We start from the raw sequence: 25,154 nt of genomic DNA, 5'->3' as shown, positions 1-25,154 counted from the left end.
AACCTCACATTTAAAAAGTGGCCCAAATGGTAAAATTTTATATTGTATATATTTTACAACAGTAATAATATCAATAAGAATCATAATATAAAGTACATAGGCCCTTATTCTTAGAAGAATTCAGAAAAAGTCACCAAAGGGAAGTATGAAGTCTGGCTCAGTGAAGGTTTCCAGAGAAAGATGGTCAGCATCTATATTTTCAAAAAGATGAAGTTTTCAACAAAAGAATAATAAAACTTGCAATCAGATAATCCTAATATGTTTCCCCCTGGATAAAAATGTCTAAAAAAAAGAGAAAAGAAAAAAACCTTGAACTGCGTTTAAATAAAAAAGTACACAAACCTCAAACTGCTTAAAAACAAAATAAAACAAAAAATTAGAATGTGGCTTAGTCATGTGAAATTCATAGACTGAGCAAAATCTCTGCCCAAGGGAAACTGATGGAAGAACAATAGTTAAAGACTTCTTTGAGATTATGGATAATGTCTGTTGTAATGTTTACAGCCAAAGATAGAAGCGATAAAGTTTCTCCCGTATTTTCCACGCAACAAAGTGAACAGTAAACTGGATGTTTTGCTAAAAGAACATTTTAGAATAGATGCTTTGTTTCATGAAGTCAGGGGTGGAGGGCCATGAAGGAATCAAATGAAAATAGGAGTAGAGCCCTGGAATATTTAAAAAAATAACATACTTGAACTTTTTTGTTTATATGGTATTTGCATGTGAGTGGGTATAGGTGATATTTTTCTACAAATCTGCAACAGAAACATGTGATTTTTATGACTGCCAAAGATACATGATTATTACTCACCTGGATTTAATTTTTTACTAAGAAGATAATTTAACCAACACATAAACCACAAGAGTAGAGGTATAAGTAGAGAATTTTACATTCCTTACATTTTTAAATGCCCATAAAGTATCAACATCACAACAATTTGCTAACATCTCTTTAGGGGAATTATTCTTCATTGAAATATTTAGTCATTCGAATGCTCAAACTCCTCAGAGTCTGTGGTATTTGGCAACCAGCAGACAGTATACAAATCGTAGCTAAAGAAGCAAACCTATCAGCAATTCCTGAAGGGGAGTCCCATCGTGATTGGCTCCCATGAAAGGGTGTTAGGCTGGGTCTCTTCCCCAGTTTGTACATTTCTCAAGACAAGGAACTCTCCGTTATCCTGCAGTGTATTTATAATGGCTTTTAAGACCAAGTGGTTAAAAACACAGCAGAACCTTAGAATGCCCCGAGGAGGAAGATTCATGGTCTGATAAGGAAAGATCATTAAAAAACGCAGTTGTCAGTTTAATAAATGGTGGCATTGCCCGACCGACAAATGATGAAGACCTGGCTTTTCTTGGTCCCAGTCCCAAAAAGGTGGGCCACGAAGGGGAAAAAAATGAATGTGTTTCCTTTCCACTGCCTGTCTGGGCTGTTATCAGTGCTCAGCTGGGACTGGTTGGACCTTCCTCCGTAAGCAATAATGAAAACCAGACCTCCTGGGGCCTGCTTGAAGCGCAAAGGAACTAAAAACAAAGACCTGAAAATAGCCAGCGAGGGTGGGAGTTAGCAGGGGAATCAACCCATAGATCGCATTAGCGAGCTTCTCCTTCAGCCAGTTGTAGGCTCTTTCTTGCTTCAGCTCTCCATCTTTGGCCAATTTATCTCTGCACTATGGCCAAGAAAGATTTGAATACTGCTTAAGACCACTCTCCTTCCTGGCTCATTGCTATTTTGATGATCAAAGTCAGGTGCCATTTCATCCTCCTTTATTTGGGAAGAAAGTCTCAGCTAAGATGGCTCGACTTAACATTGATTTGACTTCAAATATATAACTAGCTCTTTTCTACTCTGAATAATGGGCAAGGCATTACCTTGTTGCTGCGTTCAATCCCAACATAGTCTGCCTCTTCTGGTATCATCACAAAGAGTTCAGCTTCATAGGCACCTTCTCCTTCATTTCTTGCATTGATCATGAGCGTAAGATGATTTTCATCTCCAGTGATGACCTGACTCTTATCTCTAAAATGCAGTTTAAAGGGAATATTAGGTACCATATTTCTCTGGATTCATAGTTACTTTATTTAAAGACTTGGAAGAAAAGGAGAAAGATGTGGGAATATAAGACTTGGACAAGAAGATAGTTCTTCATGAGGAGCTGGTGAGAAGAACTAAGAGAACGGCATCTCTAGGGCAGGAAAACATCCTGGTAATGTTTAACAACAAGCTCTAAAAAAGGGCGGGGGCGTACCAATTTGTAGCTGATTTCAATTTCTGAAATCTTCATTTGCTGATTCCAGTGGTGTAAATCTTCCCACTGTGGTCAATTTCAGGCTACTGACCTACTTAATCTGCCAGCAAAAATTCCAGGAAATGTGACAGTTGGCTCACAAGGCAAGATGAGACAGCTCTGGGACATCACTGAACACACCCAACAGGAAGATGAACAATGGGAGAAAAGGGAGAGACCTTTTGGAAACGAATAAGGGAGGGTGGTGTGAATGCCAGGTGAGCGTAAGAGAGAAGAAGGAGGCAGGTAAAATATCAAATAGCTGATTGAGGATTCTGAGGAAATTCCTTTTCAAACCTCAAACTGAGCCAACATTTGGAAATGCCTTTGCCACTTTTGACCCTTAATCAAAGCTATTGCCTTGGATACTGGCTAAACTGGGAAGTTCAGGGAAAAAAATCCCCTGACAGGTTGCCAAGCAGATTTCAAACACTGGCAGTGGGATCGACTTTGGGTGTGTGTGTGTTGGGGGTGAGGAGCATGAATCTGTTTTTCCCCACAGAGGATGTTTTATCTTGCTCTCATTTCTTTCCATAACAAAATGCAGACCAGTTACCAGTGCTAGACTGGGGACTCCCCATTGCAGACAACTGGGAAGCCCTTTGATTCTTTCCTTTTTTTTTTGGGGGGGGGTTGTTTTGTAAAGATTTTTTTTTTAATTTATTCAGAGAGAGAGGGAGGGTGAGAGAAAGAGAACATGAACAGGGAGGAGGGGCAGAAGGAGAGGGAACAGACTCCCTGCTGAGCAAGGAGACCTGACACTGGTCTCCGTCCCAGGACCCAGGGATCATGATCTGAGCCAAAGGCAGATGCTTAACCCACTGAGCCACCCAGATGCCCTGAAGGATTTAGATTCTTTTTTTTTTTTTTAAGATTTTTATTTATTTATTTGACAGAGATCACAAGTAGGCAGAGAGGCAGGCAGAGAGAGAAAAGGAAGCAGGCTCCCCGCTGAGCAGAGAGCCCAATGCGGGGCTCGATCCCAGAACCCCGGGATCATGACCTGAGCCGAAGGCAAAGGCTTAACCCACTGAGCCACCCAGGTGCCCCAGTACTTAGATTCTTAATTTGATTTTGGGACACCTTCTGCTTTACTCCACAGAATGCTATTAATTTTTTTTTCCAGAAAATTAAAAAATCAATTTCATTTTGGCAATTTTAAGGATGATTCTGAATCATGAGGTGCTTAAAAAGCTGGTTTGGGTTAGGTGTAGGTAGAATCAGCCTGAGTCTTCTGCTCCCAGGACTGAGGCAAGTATGGACAACCTGAATGACCAACCCCCAAGAGCAGTTCACTTTGAACAGCACTTTTCCCCCCTACTTTTGCTGAAAGATGGCAAAATCTTAGAGTGTGTCGGTTGACACCAGTGACAAAGAACTGATCTAAAACACAGGCTAACCCAAAGTGTAGCCAAGCTCAAGAATTTCACGCAGAGTATTTTTTTTTTTTGTAGTAGTATTAGTAGTTGGAAGTGTATACTTTCTCCAGAGAAGGTTTAAATAAACACCTGTATTCCATTAGATAAAGTGTACACGTTTATTTATTTAAACTTACGGTCTAGCTGACAGCTTCAAGTCAGGAATGCACACGTTGTCTTCTCCACAATCCACGAGGATGTGAGCCTGTGTTGTGCAAACAGCCGTCAGGAATAATCTGGGAAAACCTGAATCGCAGCCTTTTTTTTTTTTTTTTTGGAAAGTATGAATGAGTCCACAAATTGAACCAAAGCCTTCATTTCGCTCGGCATGCTTCTGCCCCACTAGACACCGTAGCCAAGGCAGTGATGTCCCAAAACAGCCGAATTGACATAATAGCCTGATTCCCATTCATTCTGTGGTGTCTCTAAAGGAGGCCACTCCGGCCGTGTTTGGAGAATCACAGACCGTATTGCTTCCCTCATAGCCACAGTTTGAATAAAGTAAATCTCGGTTGCACAAGGCGAAGGGCTTCTCAAAACACGATGATGCAGTGTTTCAGGAAACACGTTAGGAAAATCTCCCCAGTGGGACGAGTTGGTGTGCAGGAATGCAGACAAAAGTGGCTGGGTTTGGTCTTAAGGTCACAGGAGCATTGCCCAGGGCCTGACTGGGAATCAACCATCCAGGGTTGTCAGGGACCTACCTGTTGGGTCACAGTGTTTTCCCTGTAGTAATTCAATATCGGTTTCACTTCCAAGCCTTCTTTAAAGGTGGATTCATCCAAACTGTAATTCAAACTAATGTTGATTGGAGATAATTTATCTCGGAATTCAGTTTCATCCTAGGGAAAATAATCATACACTCAAGGAAGGCTCCGGGAAATAGCTACAAGATGTTAGTCTGTGGAAGGCAGGCGACATTTGACTTCAGCCAGTGGAAGTGAACGATCAGGTGATTATCATGGCAGCCAGCTTAGGTTCGTGTGCGATACAGTAGGCAGCGTAATTAATGTATGTTCAGGGATGAAATCGTTTAGGGCTGAGGCATCATGGAAGTACATGCTTCAAGAGGCAGTCTTCAGGTTCCCACATAGATGAGTCAAATTGCAAAGGAAAACAACGTACTTATATGTGGAATAAATGTCATGAAAAGTTTTGTGAATTGGGCTCAGGGGGAGAAAACATCTTGATTCTCCCCTTCTTGTCATCTCTTTAAGTTTGCGTGAACTTCAAAACACCTTTAGCACCCTTGAACTCCCTCAGAAAATGAAACCGTTCCCTTTAGGGTGAAGAGGGTAGTACAAGCAAAGGCCCTAAGCACTTAGGACCACCTCAGACCACGCAGAGGAAATGCCACTTTCAGATGTGTGACAGTCACGGTCATAATGAGACTTAAGGGTCATGTGCCCAGCTTTTCATTCTAGAACATTCCAGAGCACGTTTGTGAACTTTGTCCTCACTGGGTTCTCTCACCCCCTCACTAAGTCCGCTCAGGGAGGAGACTAAACGAGAGAGACAGAGTGTGTGTGATAAACCCCACAACTGCTAAGAAGCTGGAGTAATAGTATTACACATATTTTGGCTCTTCTGTTTCATGGTGGGCTTTGGAGTTATTGTCAATATACATTTCTTTAAAAATATAATTATAAATGACTTTCAATAAAAATGTTGAATTGCCTAAACGTTTCCCAAGTTGGCTCTGAAATGCATGTTGATAACACCTGGCCAAACATATTCATGTAGGAGAAAAATTCAAATAAATGGCATTTAACGTTTATGGTGTTATGGGAGGGAGGCAGTGAGAAATGAAAACCACCTGAGTTAGTACCAGCATCAGGATAATGTGCAAAACAGAAAGAAGCCTCAGGAGTAAACAGCCACACGCCATCATGTCAGCTGCCTCGGAGCACAAGAACAGGGCAAGGGACCTTATAATAAAGTTTGCTCCTATAAAAGGAAAATAGACGTGGATATCTGTCCACAAGTATGATGAGTCACTAGAGAAAAATGGTTGGAATTTGAATCTGAATGTTAGAGGCCAGAGAGGAGATTCTGGAACACTTACTCGGAGGTAAACGACAAAATCCTGGCATTGAAGGGACTTCTGCCACTTTATGGGGAGTGGAAAGATGCGATGTGACTGATGATTGTCAAGGAAGAGCGTGCGCTTTATGGCTCCTTTTTGTTTCAGGGCGTCCAAGTGCACCTCTGCAGTCAGACCTAGGGACAGAAATAAAGCAAACACAATCGGGAAAGGAAAAGTATTCCGTGAATGCAGCGCTCGAATGAATTTCTATTTCAACTTGCTTATTCAGAAAACATTGTTTTCATAGTTGGATCAAAAACAATACACAAGCTGAAAAAAGTTTGAGAAAACACTCTCAAAGCTGAGAAACTTGTCATGGTTTTACACAGTCATTTCCCGCCCCCCCATTATTATATTTCTTTTTGCAGATAATATTAATGCCAATCATTCAAGTAATAGTTATGTATAGATGTTTCCATATATACAGTAGAAATCTTCATATTAAAAAAAAGACTCTTTCAAAGTTTTCCATGGTCTGTGCCGAGAAATGCTTATTGTGAGTTTCGCCTGGCATAATGGAGGAGTGTAGAAATGAAAACATGCTCACCTACTGTATTTGAAATGCTCTGGCCTGTTACAGATGCACATACTCTTAAAGAGAAGCTATGGAAAATAATAGTCAATAATGTATTGGTTAGTAAAGTTTTGAATCTGAAGTAGAGATCTTACTTTATCTCACCCAAGATAAAATGAATACATCATTTTTCCTCTGTACTTCTCATTATACACAAAAACAACTACTTAAAGATACATATATTTGTAAGATCTATCTATCTATCCCACCAGTGTACCACAACACTCATAGAATTAAGATGGGTAACATTAATATATCAGAAAATAATACTTTAAAGTATTACTAGAAGGTAATTGATTTAATTAGTGGATTAAGTAATCAATTACTTGCTGCTTTTGTTCCATAAATACATATGAATACTTCCCCTTTGTTAGGGAGGGAAGAATTAGGCAGTACAGAGCCTGGGGTTGAGCAAGAACATGAGTCCATTTGAGGAACCCGCAGGAATTCTGTTTGGTTAGAGTGTTGGAGCAAGGTGGGGAAGCCCAAGGAGGCCAGGCTGGTTGGGTTAGTCTGCAGGGAACAAGGCTTTGAAAAGTCATGTTAAAGAGTTTGGATTTCACCCTAAGAAGCGTGGAGCACCATGGATGATTAAGCCACATCCCCACTCGGCTTAGGAGGAGGAGGGAACTTGGTGATTAACTTGCTGGGTGTAGGTACAACTTGAGGCAGAGATCCTACAGGAGGGTGGGGTGAGATGGAGGGAGAGAAAAAGAACATGAGAAGCGGAGGAAGGCTGTCTCCAGGTAGGTAGACACAATGATGTGGTGTGTAGACACAGTAAAAAGAGGGCAGAGGTGCACAAGAGACACTATATGGTTTTGCCTAGAACATGACCTAAACTCAATCCAGAGAGATGTCGCCACAGCTTGTAGGATGACCTGCCCTGGGACCTGTTCTGTGGCCAAAGAGGGAAGGAGAAATGACCAGTGGTCTCTACCTGGCTTTGCAGCATGTGCTCACATCTTTCCTGAAAAATGTCAGGCCCTCACAAGCCAGTATCTGAGATGGGGCTTTTTCACATTCTGAAGAAATTAAAACTATAAGAAAATATTTAAATATGACTCAAAGACAGTCTTAACGATTTTACTAATAACGTACCACAGTGGGATTTGAATATTTCAACAGCATCCCAAAACTGTAAATAAGCCCTAATCATACTTTAATTATGTGTCAGCTTCCTGCATTGAATATAATGAAAATGTGTCACATCTGGGACTCATCTATCTGCCGTGACCTCAGTCAATGTCTCCCTTCGGGGTAAATAATTTGCCACATGCCATTAAGCCAATAGTTTCCTGAGATGTCTGCTGTTACAAGTGCTTGGATCCCTTCCCCTGAGAAATCACAAATTCCAGCCCACTTCTACTTCAATTAGAATTATTTAAGAAAGATGGAAGTTAACCCTATCTTTAGATTTTGTAGCATGTCTAGCTTTCAAAATCAAAATTTTTTTTCTGTGTCCCACTTTTTTTTGGAAGTACCTGGTTACTTGTCAAAATCAGAGACAAAGTTCATTAACTTTTACAAGAGAAATTCCTCTTTGTAATGAAATCATCAGCCTATGTGAATTAAAATAATTTTATGTATGGTATTTTGTTGAACATGAACCATTCAAAAGCAATGAAGTTTTTGGAAAAGAAGTAAATTAAAGCTCTGGAGTTGGACCTTGTTTTTTCTTTGTGAGAAAGTGTTTGGTGGACAAATGATGTTAGGTGATTTATGAATTATATCAATTACGTGTCAGTGCTGTTCTATATTTCTTTCTTAGTTCTTCCTCTTTGTTACCTCCCTAACAGTAACTGGATGATTGTGACTTTGTTCATACAACTTTAAAATACCTGGTACAACTTACTGGGTTATTAATAACAGTACCTCAGCCTACACTTGCCAGTTTAAAAAGGTCTTTCACAGAAAAGAGTTGCCAAGTCAAAACATTCCAAGCACTTTATTCTGATCTAAAAGGAAAACCTCAAAATCTTACAGTACCAAACCAAAATATTCACTTTTTAAGAAAATTTTTATTTTTTATTTTTTTAAATTATTTTTATTAACATAGAATGTGTTATTCACCCCAAGGGTACAGGTCTGTGAATCATCAGGCTTACACATTTCACAGCACTCATCATAGCCCATACAAGAAAATTTGTATTATTGGGGTGCCTGCTTGGCTCAGTCTGTAGAGCACATAACTCTTGAACTCAGTGTCCTGAGTTCAAGCCCCACATTGGGCAGGGACCCTACTTAAAACAAAAAGACATAATCCTATCAGATATCAATGTTATGAAGTTCTGATAAGTAAAATATTATTAATACAATTTTTATCACTGAAATACAGTTGATATATGTTATATTTGTTTCAGGCAAATAACACGATGATTCAACCACTCTGTATCTTACTCACTGCTCACCATAAGTGTAGCTACCCTCTATCACCATACAAAGTTAAAAACAAAATTATTGACTCTATTCCCTATGCCGTCCTTTTCATCACTGTGACTTATTTATTTTATAACTGGAAGTCTGGACCTCTTAATCTCCTTCATCTATTTTGCCTATCTCTCTTACCCCCTCCTCTCTGCCAACCACCTGTTTGTTCTGTGTAGGAGTCTGTTTCTGGTTTTCTTTTGTTTACTCATTTGCTTTTTAGATTCCACATATAAGTGAAATCAAGATATTTGTTTTCTCTGTTTGACTTATAATAACTTTGCATAATATCTTCTAGGTCCATCCATGTTGTTGCAAATGGCAAAATCTAATTTTTATGGCTGAGTACTCTTTCACTGTAAATATATACACCACATCTTCCTTACCCATTCAGCTATTAATGGACACTTGGGTTGCTTCCATATCTTGGTTATTGTAAATAAGGCTGCAATAAACATAAGGGTGTGTATATCTTTTTTGAATTAATGTTTTTGTTGAAATATTCATTCCAAATTTAGCAAAACACATGTTGTACATAAAAATATACATATATTCACTATATGTTTTATATATCAGAGAGTTAGGTCCACTGACAGGTCTATACCTAATTATGAAGTACCCTTGAGTTGTCAGGGAAAGCTGTGATCTATAATTAATTAGAGTTAAAATTGCAAACTTGATCACATTCCATATGGTACCTTAGTCTGAAAGGTCTGATTGGAACAAAAGCACTAAATCAACCCAGAACCCTCATCACACAAATTCTAAAGGAAACTTTGCCTATAGTGCTTCTAATACATTAGAGGTCAGGACAATACATGACAATTCCTCTGACACTGGTCCTGACTCAATGCACGGTTGGAATAATGATACTGTTATTTAATGGCGTGCATAGCCACACATGATGGAGAAAGAATGAGGTGGATACGAAACAGGATTTAAAAGTACAAAGCAATTCATTTTTTAGAAAAGTTTATTTAATTTAAGTAATCTCTACATCCAACGTGGGGCTCGAACTCATGACCCCAAGATCAAGTGTCACATGCTTCTCTGACTGAGCCAGCCAGGCATCCCTCATTTTTCAGTCTAAGCACTTTAATCTGATTTCAGTGACAGCAAATATTTTGCATAAAGGTAGACATATTGGAAAAGGTTCTCTGACATTTGAAAAGTGGATAGTGATGGTCTTTCACATTTGTCAAATGAAATATTTTACTAAATACTTTTTATTTTTTTAATTGATTAATAACAATATTAATATTTATTGTGCTGGTTTTATTCTTTTTTTCTAATTTGAAAATGCCAGTAGAAGATACTTTATAAAACTACACAGCCATTTGAAAGACACAGAAATTTACATTGATGGATGCAAAGAACTATTTCCCAGGAAGGCTTCACTTAAATGATTTTCAAATGTAGAATACAAGGTTATATCAAATACTGACAAAAATTCTAGGAAAGCAAATCAACAAATGCCTGTCAATCATTTTGGAAATACTGACCTAAATTCCTAAAATAAATTTTAAAAGTATCAGAGAAACACCTTCTAGACTGAACCAGCTGTTAATTTTTATCTTCAAGTACCCTGAGCCATCATTAATTCTAAATTTTTGCATGTGAAGATGAAACATTTTTCAGAGAATGCATGTGATAGAATGAAAAAAGTTATTATTAAGACATGTATTTATTCATTTGCCCACATAACAAATTCCATCTTACCTTAATAATATGATTTAAATGCAATAATGAAAACAGCTCAGGAAAAGAAACATTTTCTTGAAACAAAGTAATACTCTTTCCATAAAACCAAATAAACCCCATATCTGTTAAAAAATACTTAAATTGTATTTAAAAAAAAAAACAAAACCTAAAATGCCTTGGAAAAAGTGATCTAGTTCAAAAGAGCACTTTATATCAGAGCGTGCCACACTCAGATCCTTGAAAGCATCCCGTCCCGAGTAGGGTCCATTCAGTTGTGACTGTGGGAACACCAGACTCTTTGGGGAAATACTGAAGTCTTAGCACTCTTGCTCAAGGGGCTCCCACAGTTCATTTCAGTGAATCATGCCAGGGTAAGGACAGACACTGGCTCTTTCACATATTTTCTCAGATCAGGTTTTCATTATAATACTTTATGGTTTTAAACCATTTAAAAATGTGCTTCGGGCATTTCCCAGCTATTTTCAAAAACCAGTGAAGGAGAGGGCACGCCTCCCGGAATTGGGGAGCGCCCAGCAAAAGACATTTTTTTCAAAGATTTCTTCAGGGTCCTCCTCACACCCCTACCCCCAGCCCCGACCTCTACCCAGGAAGGCTTTTTGACTTTGGTATGAACTCCTGTCAAAAGGCCATCAACAACACACTGAGATTGGGTGGAAGTAAGTTCTCTGGGTCAAGCCTGATTTGTTCAGCATTCTGACATTCTCAGGAACTGAACATCCTGTCTGAGTTAGACCACAGCTTCTGGAAAATAAGGGCAAATCTCAAAACACTCCAAGTATTTATTGATTTTTTTTCAGAGGATATACCCTATTGGCATTACCCAATATGACAGACTTCTGACTCTTGAGGACCCACATATTGAGAAACAAAGTAGCATATTCTTAAGCTCTGTTACAACTGAATTCCATTTGTAGTTCCTTCAGATGACCAGCAAGATGAAGAAGGAACACTTTCAGAAGTGAAAAAAGTGGTATTCTCCTATGGCTCACCAGAGGATCTGCAATGCCACTAATATTCATGATAATGAGATCAGGGCCACAACAATAGAGGTGAGAGCACAAAAATTGCTATTTTTATCATGTTTGCCTTTTTTTTTTTTTTTTAAAGATTCTATTTATTTACTTGAAAGAGATCACAGGTAGGCAGAGAGGCAGGCAGAGAGAGAGGGGAGGAAGCAGGCTCCCTGCTGAGCAGAGAGCCTGATGCGGGGCTCAATCTCAGGACCCTGGGACCATGACCCGAGCCGAAGGCAGAGCCCTTAACCCACTGAGCCACCCAGGCGCCCCATCATGTTTGCCTTTTGACTGTGCACACTAAATTACAAAATGGACGTGTGTTTTCAGCCCAGGAAACTGAGTGGTTTAACCAAAGCTTGTTAAAAAAAAAGTTTGGAAAGCGGTATCCATAACCATATGCAAATATAAGAGTCAAGGTATTTTATTCTATTTTCAGTTTGGTTGATATTTATTTAAGCATGCCAAGAATCCCAAAGAGATCTCTAAGATTTGTTACATTGGGAATTTCCACAAATGTTTTTATGCTTCTCTCACTTGGAGCCTGTAGATTAGGGAAGTAGCCTTTTTGAAAGAAAAACTCTATTTTTTTTCCTCTATCTGTATTTGTTTTTATCTATATAGATTGAAAAACTTGAGTGTACCTTCATGCCTCCCATTCCAGATTAGTACAAGAAATATTCTAGCTTTCCTCCTTTCTGTGTTTGTACCTTTCTTCTCTGACACTGAGAAGTATCCTGCCGTTCTCCTCATCATATCTGCTTATACTTCAATCTCTCTGAATATTGTTATCTTAAAGATATTCTTTGAGCATCGTTGAAAAAATGTTACATCAGCTTTGCATGCACAATAGTGATTTGACAAGTTTATATACCATACCCTCAGCCTAACACCCAACTGGGGCTTTTCTGAGCTCCCGAGTCCCACACACCACCCCGGAAGTGGCATTACCCGAAGGGGCCCAGGTGATTTGCATCCACATCAGAGTTTGAGAAGCACTGAGTGAACTCACCAGGCCACAGGGGACAGAGACTCTGGAACCTGGCATGTTTTATTTTCCAGATTGATAATCATTGGGTTCAGCAGAAGCTGGGCATCCACAGTCACAACCGGCCTTGCTCTGCAGGGAGAACACACAGGATTTTAAGAGCCATGGGAGCGACACCCCACTTTCAGAGGCCGCCGCCAACGCCCCCAGCCTTTGTGCCAAGAATTTGTCTCCCTGTCTGAATAGGTGGGCTCCAGACTTAAATCATTACCTTAAAACACATGGGGTCGCCATGAATACAGATCAAGGATGCTGGGGGTCCGTCAAGCAAAACTGCATCCACGGAGCTGCTTGGAGGACGGAGTGCGCTCCGGGGACTTGTGTGATACTGCTGGGAGGCGCGCTCTGGGATCTGCTCTATTCATATCTGAGGAAACACATCCTTCTCTACTCACTCACACCTGTAAGTCCTTGAGTTTGGCCAATTTTGTTTCCTGATGGGCTGATGGTTTTCTTATTTTGATGGATAATTTTCTATCCAAGCTTTGACGATCGAGCTAAACACATAAGGGCAGTTGACAAGTTTCTTGCATACTCCACACGGAGCCGTGGTTCTCAATCCTGACTGCGTGTTGGAAGCGCCCAAGGAGTTCTCAAAGAGGTCAAAAGACCTCGGGGGTCTGGGCTGGGTGTCGGCACGTGAACCAAACCCTCCAGGTGTTTCTAATGTGCAGCCAGGATGGAGAAGAGGAACTAAATGTACAGCAAACTCAATTTTCACCACCACTCAGGTAGCAATAATGAGACAAGCAAGTAACTCATTGGGGAAGGGGACTGGGCAATTTTTAAGCCCTGTTCCAAGGTAGGACAGCTAAGAGCCAGGTCTCCCAATGACAATGTGAAATGATGTTGCATTGGGTAAGTTTTCCTCTAAGGGGAGGGAGGGCCACGCTTTGGGATGGTGCATATTTAGGGCATGACTTACCACAGTGGGCTCCCTTGGGAATTTTCCTAAACTCCTTTATACTATTCATCTGTGCTTTGTTACATAATTTTGTTTTTAATATTGTGTTAGCTCCAGTCCTTGACAAAGCAGAGGGCAAGAGTGAGTTAGATGTGCAAGATAATCACTGGGGCAAATATCGATGAGGAAAAAAAAGTGGGAGGGAGGAGGCTGGCAGCAGCCCTCAGACTGTGATGTAGGGCTGATGTCCATTGAAGGAATGAGGGAGGGAGTGAGGACGGGGTGGTGGATTTAGGCCTTAGCAACTAGCTCATGAGTTCATCAGCCCTGAGTGGGGCATCATCAAGGCCACAGTGTAAGCATAGCCCCATCCTTTAGACACTTAAGACACCCGAGCTTTCCAGTCATCTGATTCTAACCCGAAGTGGTGAGTCATGGGTATACATCAGTCTATGAGTATGTCTTGGGACTGATGAAGGAGGAAAATCTCACTTACTTGAGGAGACCTAACTTTAGAACCATTCTGGGGGTTGGGCTATGTTAGCATTATGTGCCCAGAACACACGGGGCTGCTCTCTGCCTTTTGTTTTGATATCCTGATCTAATGATTTGAATTCCTATAAAACTTTTTTTTAAGAAGAAAAAAAATCTATAACTTTTGAGCACCAACTATCTACTCGCAGCTTACGATTCTGTGTATGTTACCTACAGATTCTCACTTAATCTTCTTCACAAAAATTAACTTCTAAAGCAAGTATTTTTACCAGTCTTCAATAAACAAAAAAAATCAGAGGCTCAGAAAGGTGTAGGGACTTGCCCAAGCCTACACATGAGTGTGTGGAATGGCTAGGCTTTTGGATCTAGACCTGTCAGATGTGAACTGTTGTTCAGTACTTGCTTTTGGAGTATTAATTCTTGGGAACATTCCATTCCCTAACTTAGTCTCATGCCTGATTTATAGAAACCTCCTCCCACTGGTACCCCTTTTCTATAAGCACATTTTAATGCATTTCCAAAGAGGAGAATTCAGATATAGTAACATCTAAAGAATGCCTCATTTTATAAGTTCTGCTAAGATTCATATCTTCATTTAACATGTTAGTAGGGGCTGGAAGTTTGGTCATGAGGTATGAGGTTAAAAAGACAGAGAGATGAAAGAAAGGCAAACAGTTGAGAGCAAAACTTCCTCCAAACGTTAAAAAGAGCATCTAAATGTTCTCCAGAGTAAATAGCTGGGATATACTCTTGAAGGCGAAACTAGCGGCAAAAAGGAAATGTACTTGAAACAATTAGAGGGACATTTGCATGCCACAAACCACGTACCTGTAAACAGCTACTTTTCCTGTTCCGAATGCACCTACAATTAAATCTAAAAAAAGACAAAAACTCAAAACACATGCACACGTTTTGTAGAAAAAAAATCTAAGCTCTTATTCATAAATAGCATACAGGGCATCCCGAAATGCTGATAGTAGAGTGAGGCTCATCTGGTAAGAGCAGCAAATTGCACCTTCCTTAAGACATTCTGGAAAGGATGTTGGAACCTCAGTGTAACTCAGTAGCACAGGCAAACTGGTAGCTCTCAATCCCTTCTGGACTCAGGAATGCCAACTTTCTAGAAATGCTTTAAAAATGCATCATAATACCATTTCTCCTATCCTGGAGATGAAGTTGTAGACTGAAGGCCTACATCTTAAGGAAAGTGAAAGGGAAGAACCATGTCCTTTAGTGTCTGTAGGTACCGGGCATGTTACGCACCTTGTTTTCCCTTCCCTTCTAGCAATGATTCTGCGAAGCTGGTCTTATTACAAAGTGGGACATTCTGACCTTCCCTCCTTTTGACACAACCATTTGCTCTTTATAGTGTGGACAGTGAGTATCCTCTTGGCAAAGTGGTCTGTAGTTTATGAACTAATTGATGTGTCATTATAATGATCTTGAATAACAACAACAACAACAATAATAGTAATAAATAGCATGTGTTGAACACTTACTCTTGGCCAGGAATTCTTTAGAAGGATTGACCTTAATTATTCCTAACAAGAAGCTATGAAGCCTCCATTATTTTGCACAATTTTGCAAGTGGGTAAATGGAGGCTTAAGAAAGTGAACGTATAGGGTGCCTGGGTGGCTCAGTGGGTTAAGCCTCTGCCCTCAGCTCAGGTCATGATCTCAGGGTCCTGGGATCGAGTCCTGCATCTCTGCTCAGCGGGGAGCCTGCTTCCCCCACTCTCTCTCTGCCTGCCTCTCTGACTACTTGTGATCTCTCTCTGTCAAATAAATAAATAAAATCTTAAAAAAAATACAGAAATAAAAAATCTTTAAAGAAAAAAAAAAGAAGGTGAACCTATAAATTCACTGAAGTCCACACTAGGTGAGCGGTGGGGCTGGTCTACGGTGTTGGGCAACAGAACGATCATAGGCTGTCTGAGGGGTAATACTCACATTCATTGCAGTGTTTGGCTAATACATGGGTAAAGCAGTCTGTTTTCCTAAATCTAATACATAATGGTTACTCTTGGTAGATGCAATGAAACAAACACACAAATGACAATGGCTGAATCTGTAGTATAAAATTTAGTTGTTGATGTGAGAAAACTGCACCAGGTGGAAATAATGGCCACAGAAGAAAACTTATAACAGTTGAGACTATAAGTGGTTAATCCTAGCAGAGCAGAAATGAAAACAAAAAAAAGGGGGGGGGGAATATCTCTGGACAGTCCACATGGAAAACCGATCAAGGAATTAAATTGGTTTAATGGAGTTTGCACAGGAAAATGATTTGTAGCCATGTTCCCTCGGCACTCACCTTTCCTGGATATAGGAGCAGCATCGGACTGCAAACGTGATTCCCTTTAGAGGCCGGAAGTGCCGTTGGCCTGAGCTCTCAGCTAATGATGGATGGAAGCAGGCGATAACAAGGAATGCCGCCTCCTTACCCTCCGGTGGGATAACTCTGGAGGCAGGTCCCAAGCTCCTGCTGCCCACTGTGTCAACCTGCTTTATACCCATCTTCCTTCCCATGGCCTTCTTCCCTCCACACTTAGCAATGTTTCTTTGGACCATTTCTCCCATGACCTGCTTGCTTTCTAAACCTTTTCTTCATGTCTGTGCTGGAAGACCACAACGTAAGACAACAATAGTTCTTACTAAAAGTGTTTGTTTTTTAAAGGAAAGGGACTCCAACATCTTCAAGGTTAAAACCACAGTGGAGATGTCTTGTGTTTTACAGAATCAGAATCAGATTCAGATCATAGGTTTGAGACTAGACTTCAAAGCTCCATAGCTAAAAAAGCGCATATGCGAATGTTCAAAGAAGTCAAATCCAGTTCGTCTTGAGGAGTTCTTTCTTTGTGAGATTAAAAGACACAGTAAGAAAAAAGAAAATGTGACCAGCTATGGCTTATGGCATAAAATAGTCTTTCCCAAAGAGTCCAGTCTTTGAAGCCAGAAGCCAATGTTACCGAGTCTACCAATTTTTAAAGTTGTATCACAGTTTCAACTTTCTCAAGTATTTTCACATTTATTTTTTCTTATTACATTCATCTCTTCCGGCATGTCTGTGCATTTTTGCTATGTTGAGGAGGAAGAGCTACTGATCTGTGGAAATGGGAATTCTGTTCTCCCTGTGTACCGTTCTCCAGGAGTTACAAAAAACACCAGTGGCCCTCAGCCTAATGTCTGTCTGTTGGCCTGACGCCAGACAAGAGAGTTCTATTAAGAAAACAGATTCCAGAGGAATTAGGTGCTTTGTTTTTGGCTCCAAATGTGGTGAAATATTAATATACCAAGATTAGAGACTCCATAAAAGATGAGTTTTAAGAATGGACTCCTCTGAGAACACAGGCAGCAACCTCTTTGACCTCAGCCGCAGCAACATCTTCCTAGGAACATCGCCAAAGGCAAGGGAAGCAAGGGCAAAAATGAACTATTGGGATTTTATCAAGATCAAAAGCTTTTGCACAGCAAAGGAAACAGTTAACAAAACCAAAAGACAACTGACAGAATGGGAGAAGATATTTGCAAACGACATATCAGATAAAGGGCTAGTGTCCAGAATCTATAAAGAACTTAGCAAACTCAACACCCAAAGAACAAATCATCCAATCAAGAAATGGGCAGAAGACATGAACAGACATTTCTGCAAAGAAGACATCCAGATGGCCAATAGACACATGAAAAAGTGCTCCATATCACTCGGCATCAGGGAAATACAAATCAAAACCACAATGAGATACCACCTCACACCAGTCAGATGGCTAAAATTAACAAGTCCGGAAATGACAGATGCTGGCGAGGATGCCGAGAAAGGGGAACCCTCCTACACTGTTGGTGGGAAGGCAAGCTGGTGCAACCACTCTGGAAAACAGCATGGAGGTTCCTCAAAATGTTGAAAATAGAACTACCCTATGACCCAGCAATTGCACTGCTGGGTATTTACCCTAAAGATACAAACGTAGTGATCTGAAGGGGCACGTGCACCCGAATGTTTATAGCAGCAATGTCTACAATAGCCAAACTATGGAAAGAACCTAGATGTCCATCAACAAACGAATGGATAAAGAAGATGTGGTATATATATACAATGGAATACTATGCAGCCATCAAAAGAAATGAAATCTTGCCATTTGCGACGACGTGGATGGAACTAGAGGGTATCATGCTTAGCGAAATAAGTCAACCAGAGAAAGACAACTATCATATGATCTCCCTGATATGAGGGAGAGGAGATGCAACATGGGGGGTTAATGGGGTAGGAGAAGAGTAAATGAAGCAAGATGGGATTGGGAGGGAGATAAACCATAAAGTGACTCTTAATCTCACAAAACAAACTGAGGGTTGCTGGGGGGAGGGGGGTTGGGAGGGGGGGTGGGGTTATGGACATTGGGTAGGGTATGTGCTATGGTGAGTGCTGTGAAGTGTGTAAACCTGGCGATTCACAGACCTGTACCCCTGGGGAAAAAATATATTATATGTTTATAAAAAAAAAAAAAAGAATGGACTCCTCTGGAAATGGCCAGGAAAACAAGACTATAAGCCTCTCCAGGGCAGGAATCTTTCTTCGGGCTCACATACCACAACTACTTCATGGAATGGTACAGGTAGAATAAATGAAAGAAGAAAGAAAGAATCTTTGCATCTATAGTACCGGCAGTGGGCCAGATTGGGAACAGGAGCTTCATAAATACTTGAAATAGAAGAATAAGTAATAATGAGATAAAGTACTAAAGATGGGAGAGATGAAGAAAAGGGGACAGTTGTTAAGATAGGTTCATGGAAACCACAGTTAAATTCTGCTGGATTTCTGCATATGTGAGTGTGCAGGCATGCATGTATACACACACACCCAAGCTCCAGATTCTAGAAAATTCCAGAAAGGTGTATAGAAGCTGCATCATGACTAGATCATCATTGTAGACAAGAAGCTGAGAGACACTCCCTGACAGTAGTAAGCAAAAGGCCTTTTCCTTTAGGAACTTTGATTCCTGTGCCTCAGGGTGGGACTTTTACTGCTCTGGAAAAATAAAGTAACTGGCAAAAAAGGCCACAATTTTCTTCATGAGAATGCGGCTACAGTTACTCAGAGGCCAAGAAAACAGTTATCTACCAGGAAAGTATGTTTGCCTTTGGAGACACCACCTTGGTATTGTGCCTGCTGGAAAAGGCCAGAAACATTTACACTCAGGACCTTCAATTTCTAGGATCTCTCAAAGGGGGAGAATTGATCTGCCAATTTGTGTTCCTAACCAGTTTGCCCTTTTGAAGGAAGTGATTTGTTTTAATAAATACTATGTGGTTCCCATATAGTTATATGATCCTTATATATACATACATATATATTGATATTTGTATGTATATGTCTATACACGTATACATACATCCATAAAGATATACGTATGGGTATATGGACATACACACCACTTTTTTTTAATCTTACATAATTCTGTCATGCTTAGGCATTTAAAGGATAATCTGAAGAGAAAGTAATTTTGGTACTGATACTTGGGATTTGTAACTCTGCAAACTTTCTTCCTCGCTTTGAGATAACAGGTCTTATACCATTAGCTAATGTTTATTTTCCTTTCTTCTAGAAACTTCTTTTTTTTAAGGTTTTATTTATTTATTTGACAGACAAAGATCACAAGTAGGCTGAGAGGCAGGCAGAGAGAGAGAGAGGAAGAAGCAGGCTCCCTGCTGAGCAGGAAAGCCCGATGTGGGGCTCAATCCCAGGACCCTGAGATCAGAGGCTTTAACTCACTGAGCCACTCAGGTGCCCCTCTTCTAGAAACTTCTTAAACACAGATTCTGAAAACAAAAAATTTTGCCTTTCTTTACATAAGACACAGTTTTGTTTTGTTTTGTTTTTAAAGAAATAACTGGTGATTAAAATCCATTCTTTACCCTTAATCTAAAATTACTCCCAAAATCTTGGAGCCCTTTGTTATCACCCCACTTTGCCTGAGAAACAGTTTATTTCTCTTTTGGCTTTTGATGAAACAACCGCGTACTTTTAGGGATTCATAAAGGGGAACATTAGCATGAATGCAGGATCAGCTGGCAAGAAAAAATATCCCTAAAAATGTGAGGTCATAGGAGATGTATTACACCTCTGTTCTGTATTCTGTTTCTCCAAAATTATTATTATTAAATGAGTAAAAAGAAAAGAGCCAAACTTTTAAAGTGGTACTTGATCTATAGAGCCTGATTTGGTTAATCTAGGAAGGAAATTTTAGAATTGGAAGAAGTTCTATGTGATAACATCAGCTTGGTTTTGAGTGTGGTTTTAAGTGGGCAGGAGGAGTGGCAATTTCCTAAGGGTGGGGGAAGGGGGGCTGATGGAAGAGCAGCGATAGTAATGCGTTACAGGACCACCCAGAATTCTTTAGGTGAAGTCTTTTTTGCCATCCAAGTGCCTAGATTTCATAAGATGTTAGCTTTCTGAGCCTTTCTTACCTTTCCTTCCTACTCTCATCTTGTTGAGAAATGTACTAATGCATAGGTCTGTGGCCGAAAATGCCATCAGAGCCCTCCTTTTATATTTTGGAATTAAGACACATTTACTATTTTAGAGTAATCCTAGACAATGAGAATCACCATAAAGAACCTCCAAAGAATTAATATGGGAACGTACAGCTAATAGTTATATAAAAAGATTACAATTACTCCAGACAGAAGGCCTCCTTAATGTGACCAAAACAATGTGGAAATCACAAAAGAATTTTAAAGTGTAAATTCTTTTGCAAAAAGTCAAAGCAGGGTCCAAAGAGAAATGAAAGAAACAGGGGACGATGTTTATAAAGTATATGCTTGATCGAATGTGAGTATTTTTCAATGCTTACAAGAATGTCTGACACATAGTAAAAAAAAAAAATTAATTATTATTAACCCTAATTCATACTGATCCTGCACAAATTAAAAATAAAACTATAAACATCCTAATAAAAAGGCTATAAAGCGGCAATTCACATAAAAATAAATAGCTATGACCAATAAATATCTAAAAAGATGTTCAGCCTCAATAGTAAGCAAAGAAATCCAAATGAAAGGAACAATGAGATATCATTTTTTACCTTTCAATTGGAAGAGATGAAGGATTCATAGCAGGCAGTATTGGGTGGAGAGCAAAGGACTGAGAACTCATGCTCTCTGTGTGAAGGAGGGTAAAGGGGCATGGTTTTCTTGGAAGGCAGTTTGCCAGTGGGTCTGACAATGCAAACTTTTGCCCTGGCATTTGCACTTCTAGGAATTTGTCCTGAGGCTCTTCTGGACAATTGTGCAGACATGTGTCAGGCAAAAGCGAACTTTCTAAACCCTTTGAATATACGAATTCCTTTGTTATAATAATCCCAGGAGGTACATACTTTAATTATTCCCATTTTAAAATGAGGAAAATGAGATACAGAAAAGCTAAATAGAGTGGAGGACAAGGCCAAGTTTAAACCCAGGCAGTCTGGCTGCAGAGCCAACACGCTTTCTTATTTTACCATGCTGCTTCCCAGAAGCACGTCTACAGGCCATTTTTTCCTCTCTTTAAACATTTTTTAAAATTAAGCTCTATTTTATGTACAGTAGAACTGCATCCTTTTAATGTCCTGTTCTAAGAGCTCTGACAAAAGCACTCAGTCATATAACCACCATGACAATCAAGAACAGGTCCTTCGTCCTCAAATGTTACCTGTGCTGTCTTCAAACCTGTCCCCTCCCAGCCCAGGAATCCTCTATTCTGTTTTCCAGAATGTCAGAGAAATGGAAGCATCCAGTATGTAGCCTTTTGGGTCTGGTGTCCTTCACTCAGCTCAGTGCGTCTGAGGGTCCTCCACCACACTGGGTGTGTCATGAGTTCCCTCCTTTTTCTTGCTGAGCAGTGTTCCACTGTGTGGATGGCCCACAGTCAGTCCATCCCCGGCTAGTGGGGATGTTGTATCCAATTTTGGGAAAGTCACTAGGAACATGCGTGTATAGTTTTTTGTGTGTCTACAGGCCGATTTTGATTTGTACCTTCTCTTGTTGAATCTCTCTAACATCTCCGAAGCCCTCTTTTAAAGGAGTGTTTGATTTCAAGTGGAAAATGAATGGAGGGTAAGAAATCAGGAATTCTAAATTCCAGTTCACTTTGCTGCTGGTTTCCTGATGACTCTGGACAAGTCGCTCTTCTCTGCCAACTGTCTGGCGAAATCTTCAAGGTTCTCGTTGTTCAAGAAAGCCATGAGCTCTGCAGAATTGTTTGGGGCTGCCTGACTATGCCTTCTCTGCCCTATTCTGGTCCAGGACTCCCCTGTGCCTGTTAGGCAGCCTTGCTCCTGCAGAGTTTGCCTCTCCTCTTGCCCCCATGATGGGATGGCCAGTTTCTGGCTTTCTCCCTGGCTTACCCAGACTTGGGCCTCAGACCTGCTTACCTCCAGGACTCAGCTGCCAGAGCTCATGATCCAAAGCCTTCTGGCTCCTGTCTTACCATTACGGATGCTCACATTTCACAGAATCCCCTCCAGGCCCTTCTCCTCATGACCAGGCACCATCTCTGCTCAGGCCTCCCCATAGCACATAAGTATTTTCAAGACAAATGGTGGTCATCCAGCAGAATTGTTCACCTGGACCCACCTGGGCTCCTCTCATTTTCCTACAGGGTTGTTCTTCAGAGAGATGGTGGGATTAAAGATGATGTATAAAAAAATGGGGTTAAAGGTGATGGGTAAATATGGCAATGTTGACTGGTAAGTAGGTTATGAAATTGGCTCAAGTATTTGGCACCAGAGAAAGAGCTCATGTCTGTGGGAAGTAGGCATTTAGATAAGTCTCCTTGAGTTTGGCAAATGCGTTAATCTAAAAATAGACAGAGTCCGCCTTTCTTCCTTGCTTTTTTATTGCAACATGCAAAAATATTACTGAGAGGAAGGTTATGAGTTGAGGAAGAAATGCCTGAAAAAAATGCATGGTTTTATCCCAGAAAGTAATAATCCTAACAATCTGTCTGAAATGCTTCCAAATGAACTCTGAAGAAAAACATTTATGAGTTGGAATGCAGTATTAGGTTGCAACATTCTAATTTACTGAGAGTTTATTTTCCTTTTAAAAAAAAAAATTCCACACAAAATAAGAGTGAAATATCAAATGATGAGTCCACCGCCTTAGGAAAACAGTTTTCCAAACGTTACTGGCATCCTGTGGCTGCAAGAATCACCTTTTTGCCTCTGCTGTTGCTTGATGCTTTCCTAGTTGCATTCTGTGTCACTGAGTTAAGGGCATTTCACCTTATCCTTGGTGCGGCCACACTTCCAGCAAGTGTGCTGTCTGGTCAGTTGCTAAAAGTCTTGGACAAAAGTAGGTTTCTTTAGGAACAGCCCCATTTATAAATGGCTATCTATAGGGAATGATTTCATAGTCTGCAGAAGGGCTTGGTATCTCATGAGACACTTGCCCCACTTCTAGCCTGATAGGTAAAAGCCTAGGATTAAAACCCTGTGGGACTTTATAAGTTTATTAAGTGTTAGGGACTGAATTGTGTCCCCTCTTCAGGAGTTTATATGTTGAAGTCCGAACCCCCCAGTACCTAAGAATATGACTGTATTTGGAGACAGGGTCTTTAAAGAAGTAATTAAGCTAAAATGAGGTCTTAAGGAGGGCCCTAATCTAAGAGCACTGGCACAGGCACACTGAAAGGGAAGACCATGTGCAGACACAAGGAGAAGATGGCCATCTAAAAGCCAAGGAGAGAGGCCTCAGAGAAAGGAATCCTACCCACACCTTGATCTTGGACTTCTAGCCTCCAGAACCATGAGAAGATAGATTGCTATCTCACACTCAGCGTGTGGCACTTTGTAATGGCAGCCATAACAGACCGATACACTAAAAACACACATTTATAAAGTTGCAAGGGAAGCAGGAGAGGAAGGGAAGAACATTTATGCAGTGGTTCCTTCATTCAGACTTCTTATTGAATACCCACCATGAGCCAAGTCCTGTCCCAGGTACCAAAAATTCAGCAGAGGGCGAGCAGATACAGCCCTTGACCTTGAGGCATTTACAGTCTATCAGCCATCTCTCCAAAGGGGCTTGTTAAAAACGTAGGCATGTAACCCCCCAAATCAGAGTTTCTGGGTGTGACTTACTTCCCCAGGTCACTAATGTCCCGATAAGAATAAGGATATTGGATTTTCCCCCACTGCACATTTGAGCAGCTGGCATAGAGAAGTCATCAGGGACAGAAAGAAAAGGAAGCTGGGGATGAGGAGGGCTGAATATTTCCCTAATGAGCTTCCCCTACTTCAAAATTTAGCACAAGGGCTGGCCAGACTCTGAGCTTTCTGTTGTCCACTCACGTTCTCATGAATTTCTGTTAGGGTTGGTAGTTTTTAGGAAAGCAGCTATTAATAATGTCACCGCAGGAAAATGTCAGTAAGGAAATCCAAAGTCATGGCCATATAGAAAGAAGAGCATCACATGGGCAACGTTGGCAAAGACGAAGTACTGGTAAGGATTTCGTTCATGTTAGCTGTTTTGCAAATGTCTCATCCTTTCTCTTGTAGGAGGCTTTAGGCTTAAGTTACCTGAATCATCACCTTAAGGCTCAGGTCTGGCTCAAAGAACCTGGATCTCTGCCTTAGAGTGAGATTCCGAACCCTCCCATCTCCCTTTGGTGGGCCGTGGTAAGAAATAACAGCAATTGACTATGTTGAATTCTTTAATTTGCAAACTGTCTTCTCAACAGTCTTGAGGGGTTGAGAAGCTAAAGTCAGGAGATGTAAGTGGTATGTCTGGGCTACAGAGGTGATAATGATGAGTGAAGACGTGAGACTATGGATCGCCCGAGTCCAGGTTGGTGGTGTTTCCATCACACTGGCTACTGGTTCTCCTGGTTGAGCAGTGTGAATAGAAATTGACATTTAGGTGTCCAGCGAATACAGAGCTAGGGTCGAGAGTTCTGCTTGTCAAGAATGAGTGCACCGCTTGAATCGAGCTTCCCATGATCCCAGGAGGAGCTGTCAGTTTATTTTAAAGGGCATTGTCACCTCTGCTTCCATTTCCATTCTCATTCTGCATAGGAATAAAATAGTTCACTGGGTTTAAGCAGAGCTGGAAGAGAGTGGCCAGGTAAAAGGAGAGGAGAGCAACAGTTATATGCCAACAGGTGTGGCTATGAGGAAATTAGTTCATTTGTTCATTTATTCAGTCA

General features: G+C 40.6%; 1 protein-coding gene across 1 annotated transcript in view; it reads right to left on the bottom strand.

Moving 5' to 3' along the window:
• The window catches only part of ITGA8 (integrin subunit alpha 8), a 185,470-nt gene that overhangs the window by 67,886 nt on the left and 92,430 nt on the right, over positions 1-25,154 (bottom strand). The window contains exons 14-20 of the mRNA XM_032880917.1: positions 14,807-14,852; positions 12,544-12,651; positions 6,343-6,398; positions 5,775-5,929; positions 4,414-4,551; positions 3,847-3,914; positions 1,876-2,023 (exon numbers count right to left, since the gene is read on the bottom strand). Coding sequence (XP_032736808.1) covers positions 1,876-2,023; positions 3,847-3,914; positions 4,414-4,551; positions 5,775-5,929; positions 6,343-6,398; positions 12,544-12,651; positions 14,807-14,852 — 719 coding nt within the window. The remainder of the gene's footprint in view (positions 1-1,875; positions 2,024-3,846; positions 3,915-4,413; positions 4,552-5,774; positions 5,930-6,342; positions 6,399-12,543; positions 12,652-14,806; positions 14,853-25,154) is intronic.

Source organism: Lontra canadensis, unplaced genomic scaffold (genome assembly GCF_010015895.1).
Source record: "Lontra canadensis isolate GAN:19392208 unplaced genomic scaffold, GSC_riverotter_1.0 scaffold72, whole genome shotgun sequence".
Lineage (NCBI taxonomy): Eukaryota > Metazoa > Chordata > Mammalia > Carnivora > Mustelidae > Lontra > Lontra canadensis.
The sequence above is the reverse complement of the archived record's forward strand: the minus strand, read 5'-3'. Positions and strand labels throughout refer to the sequence as shown.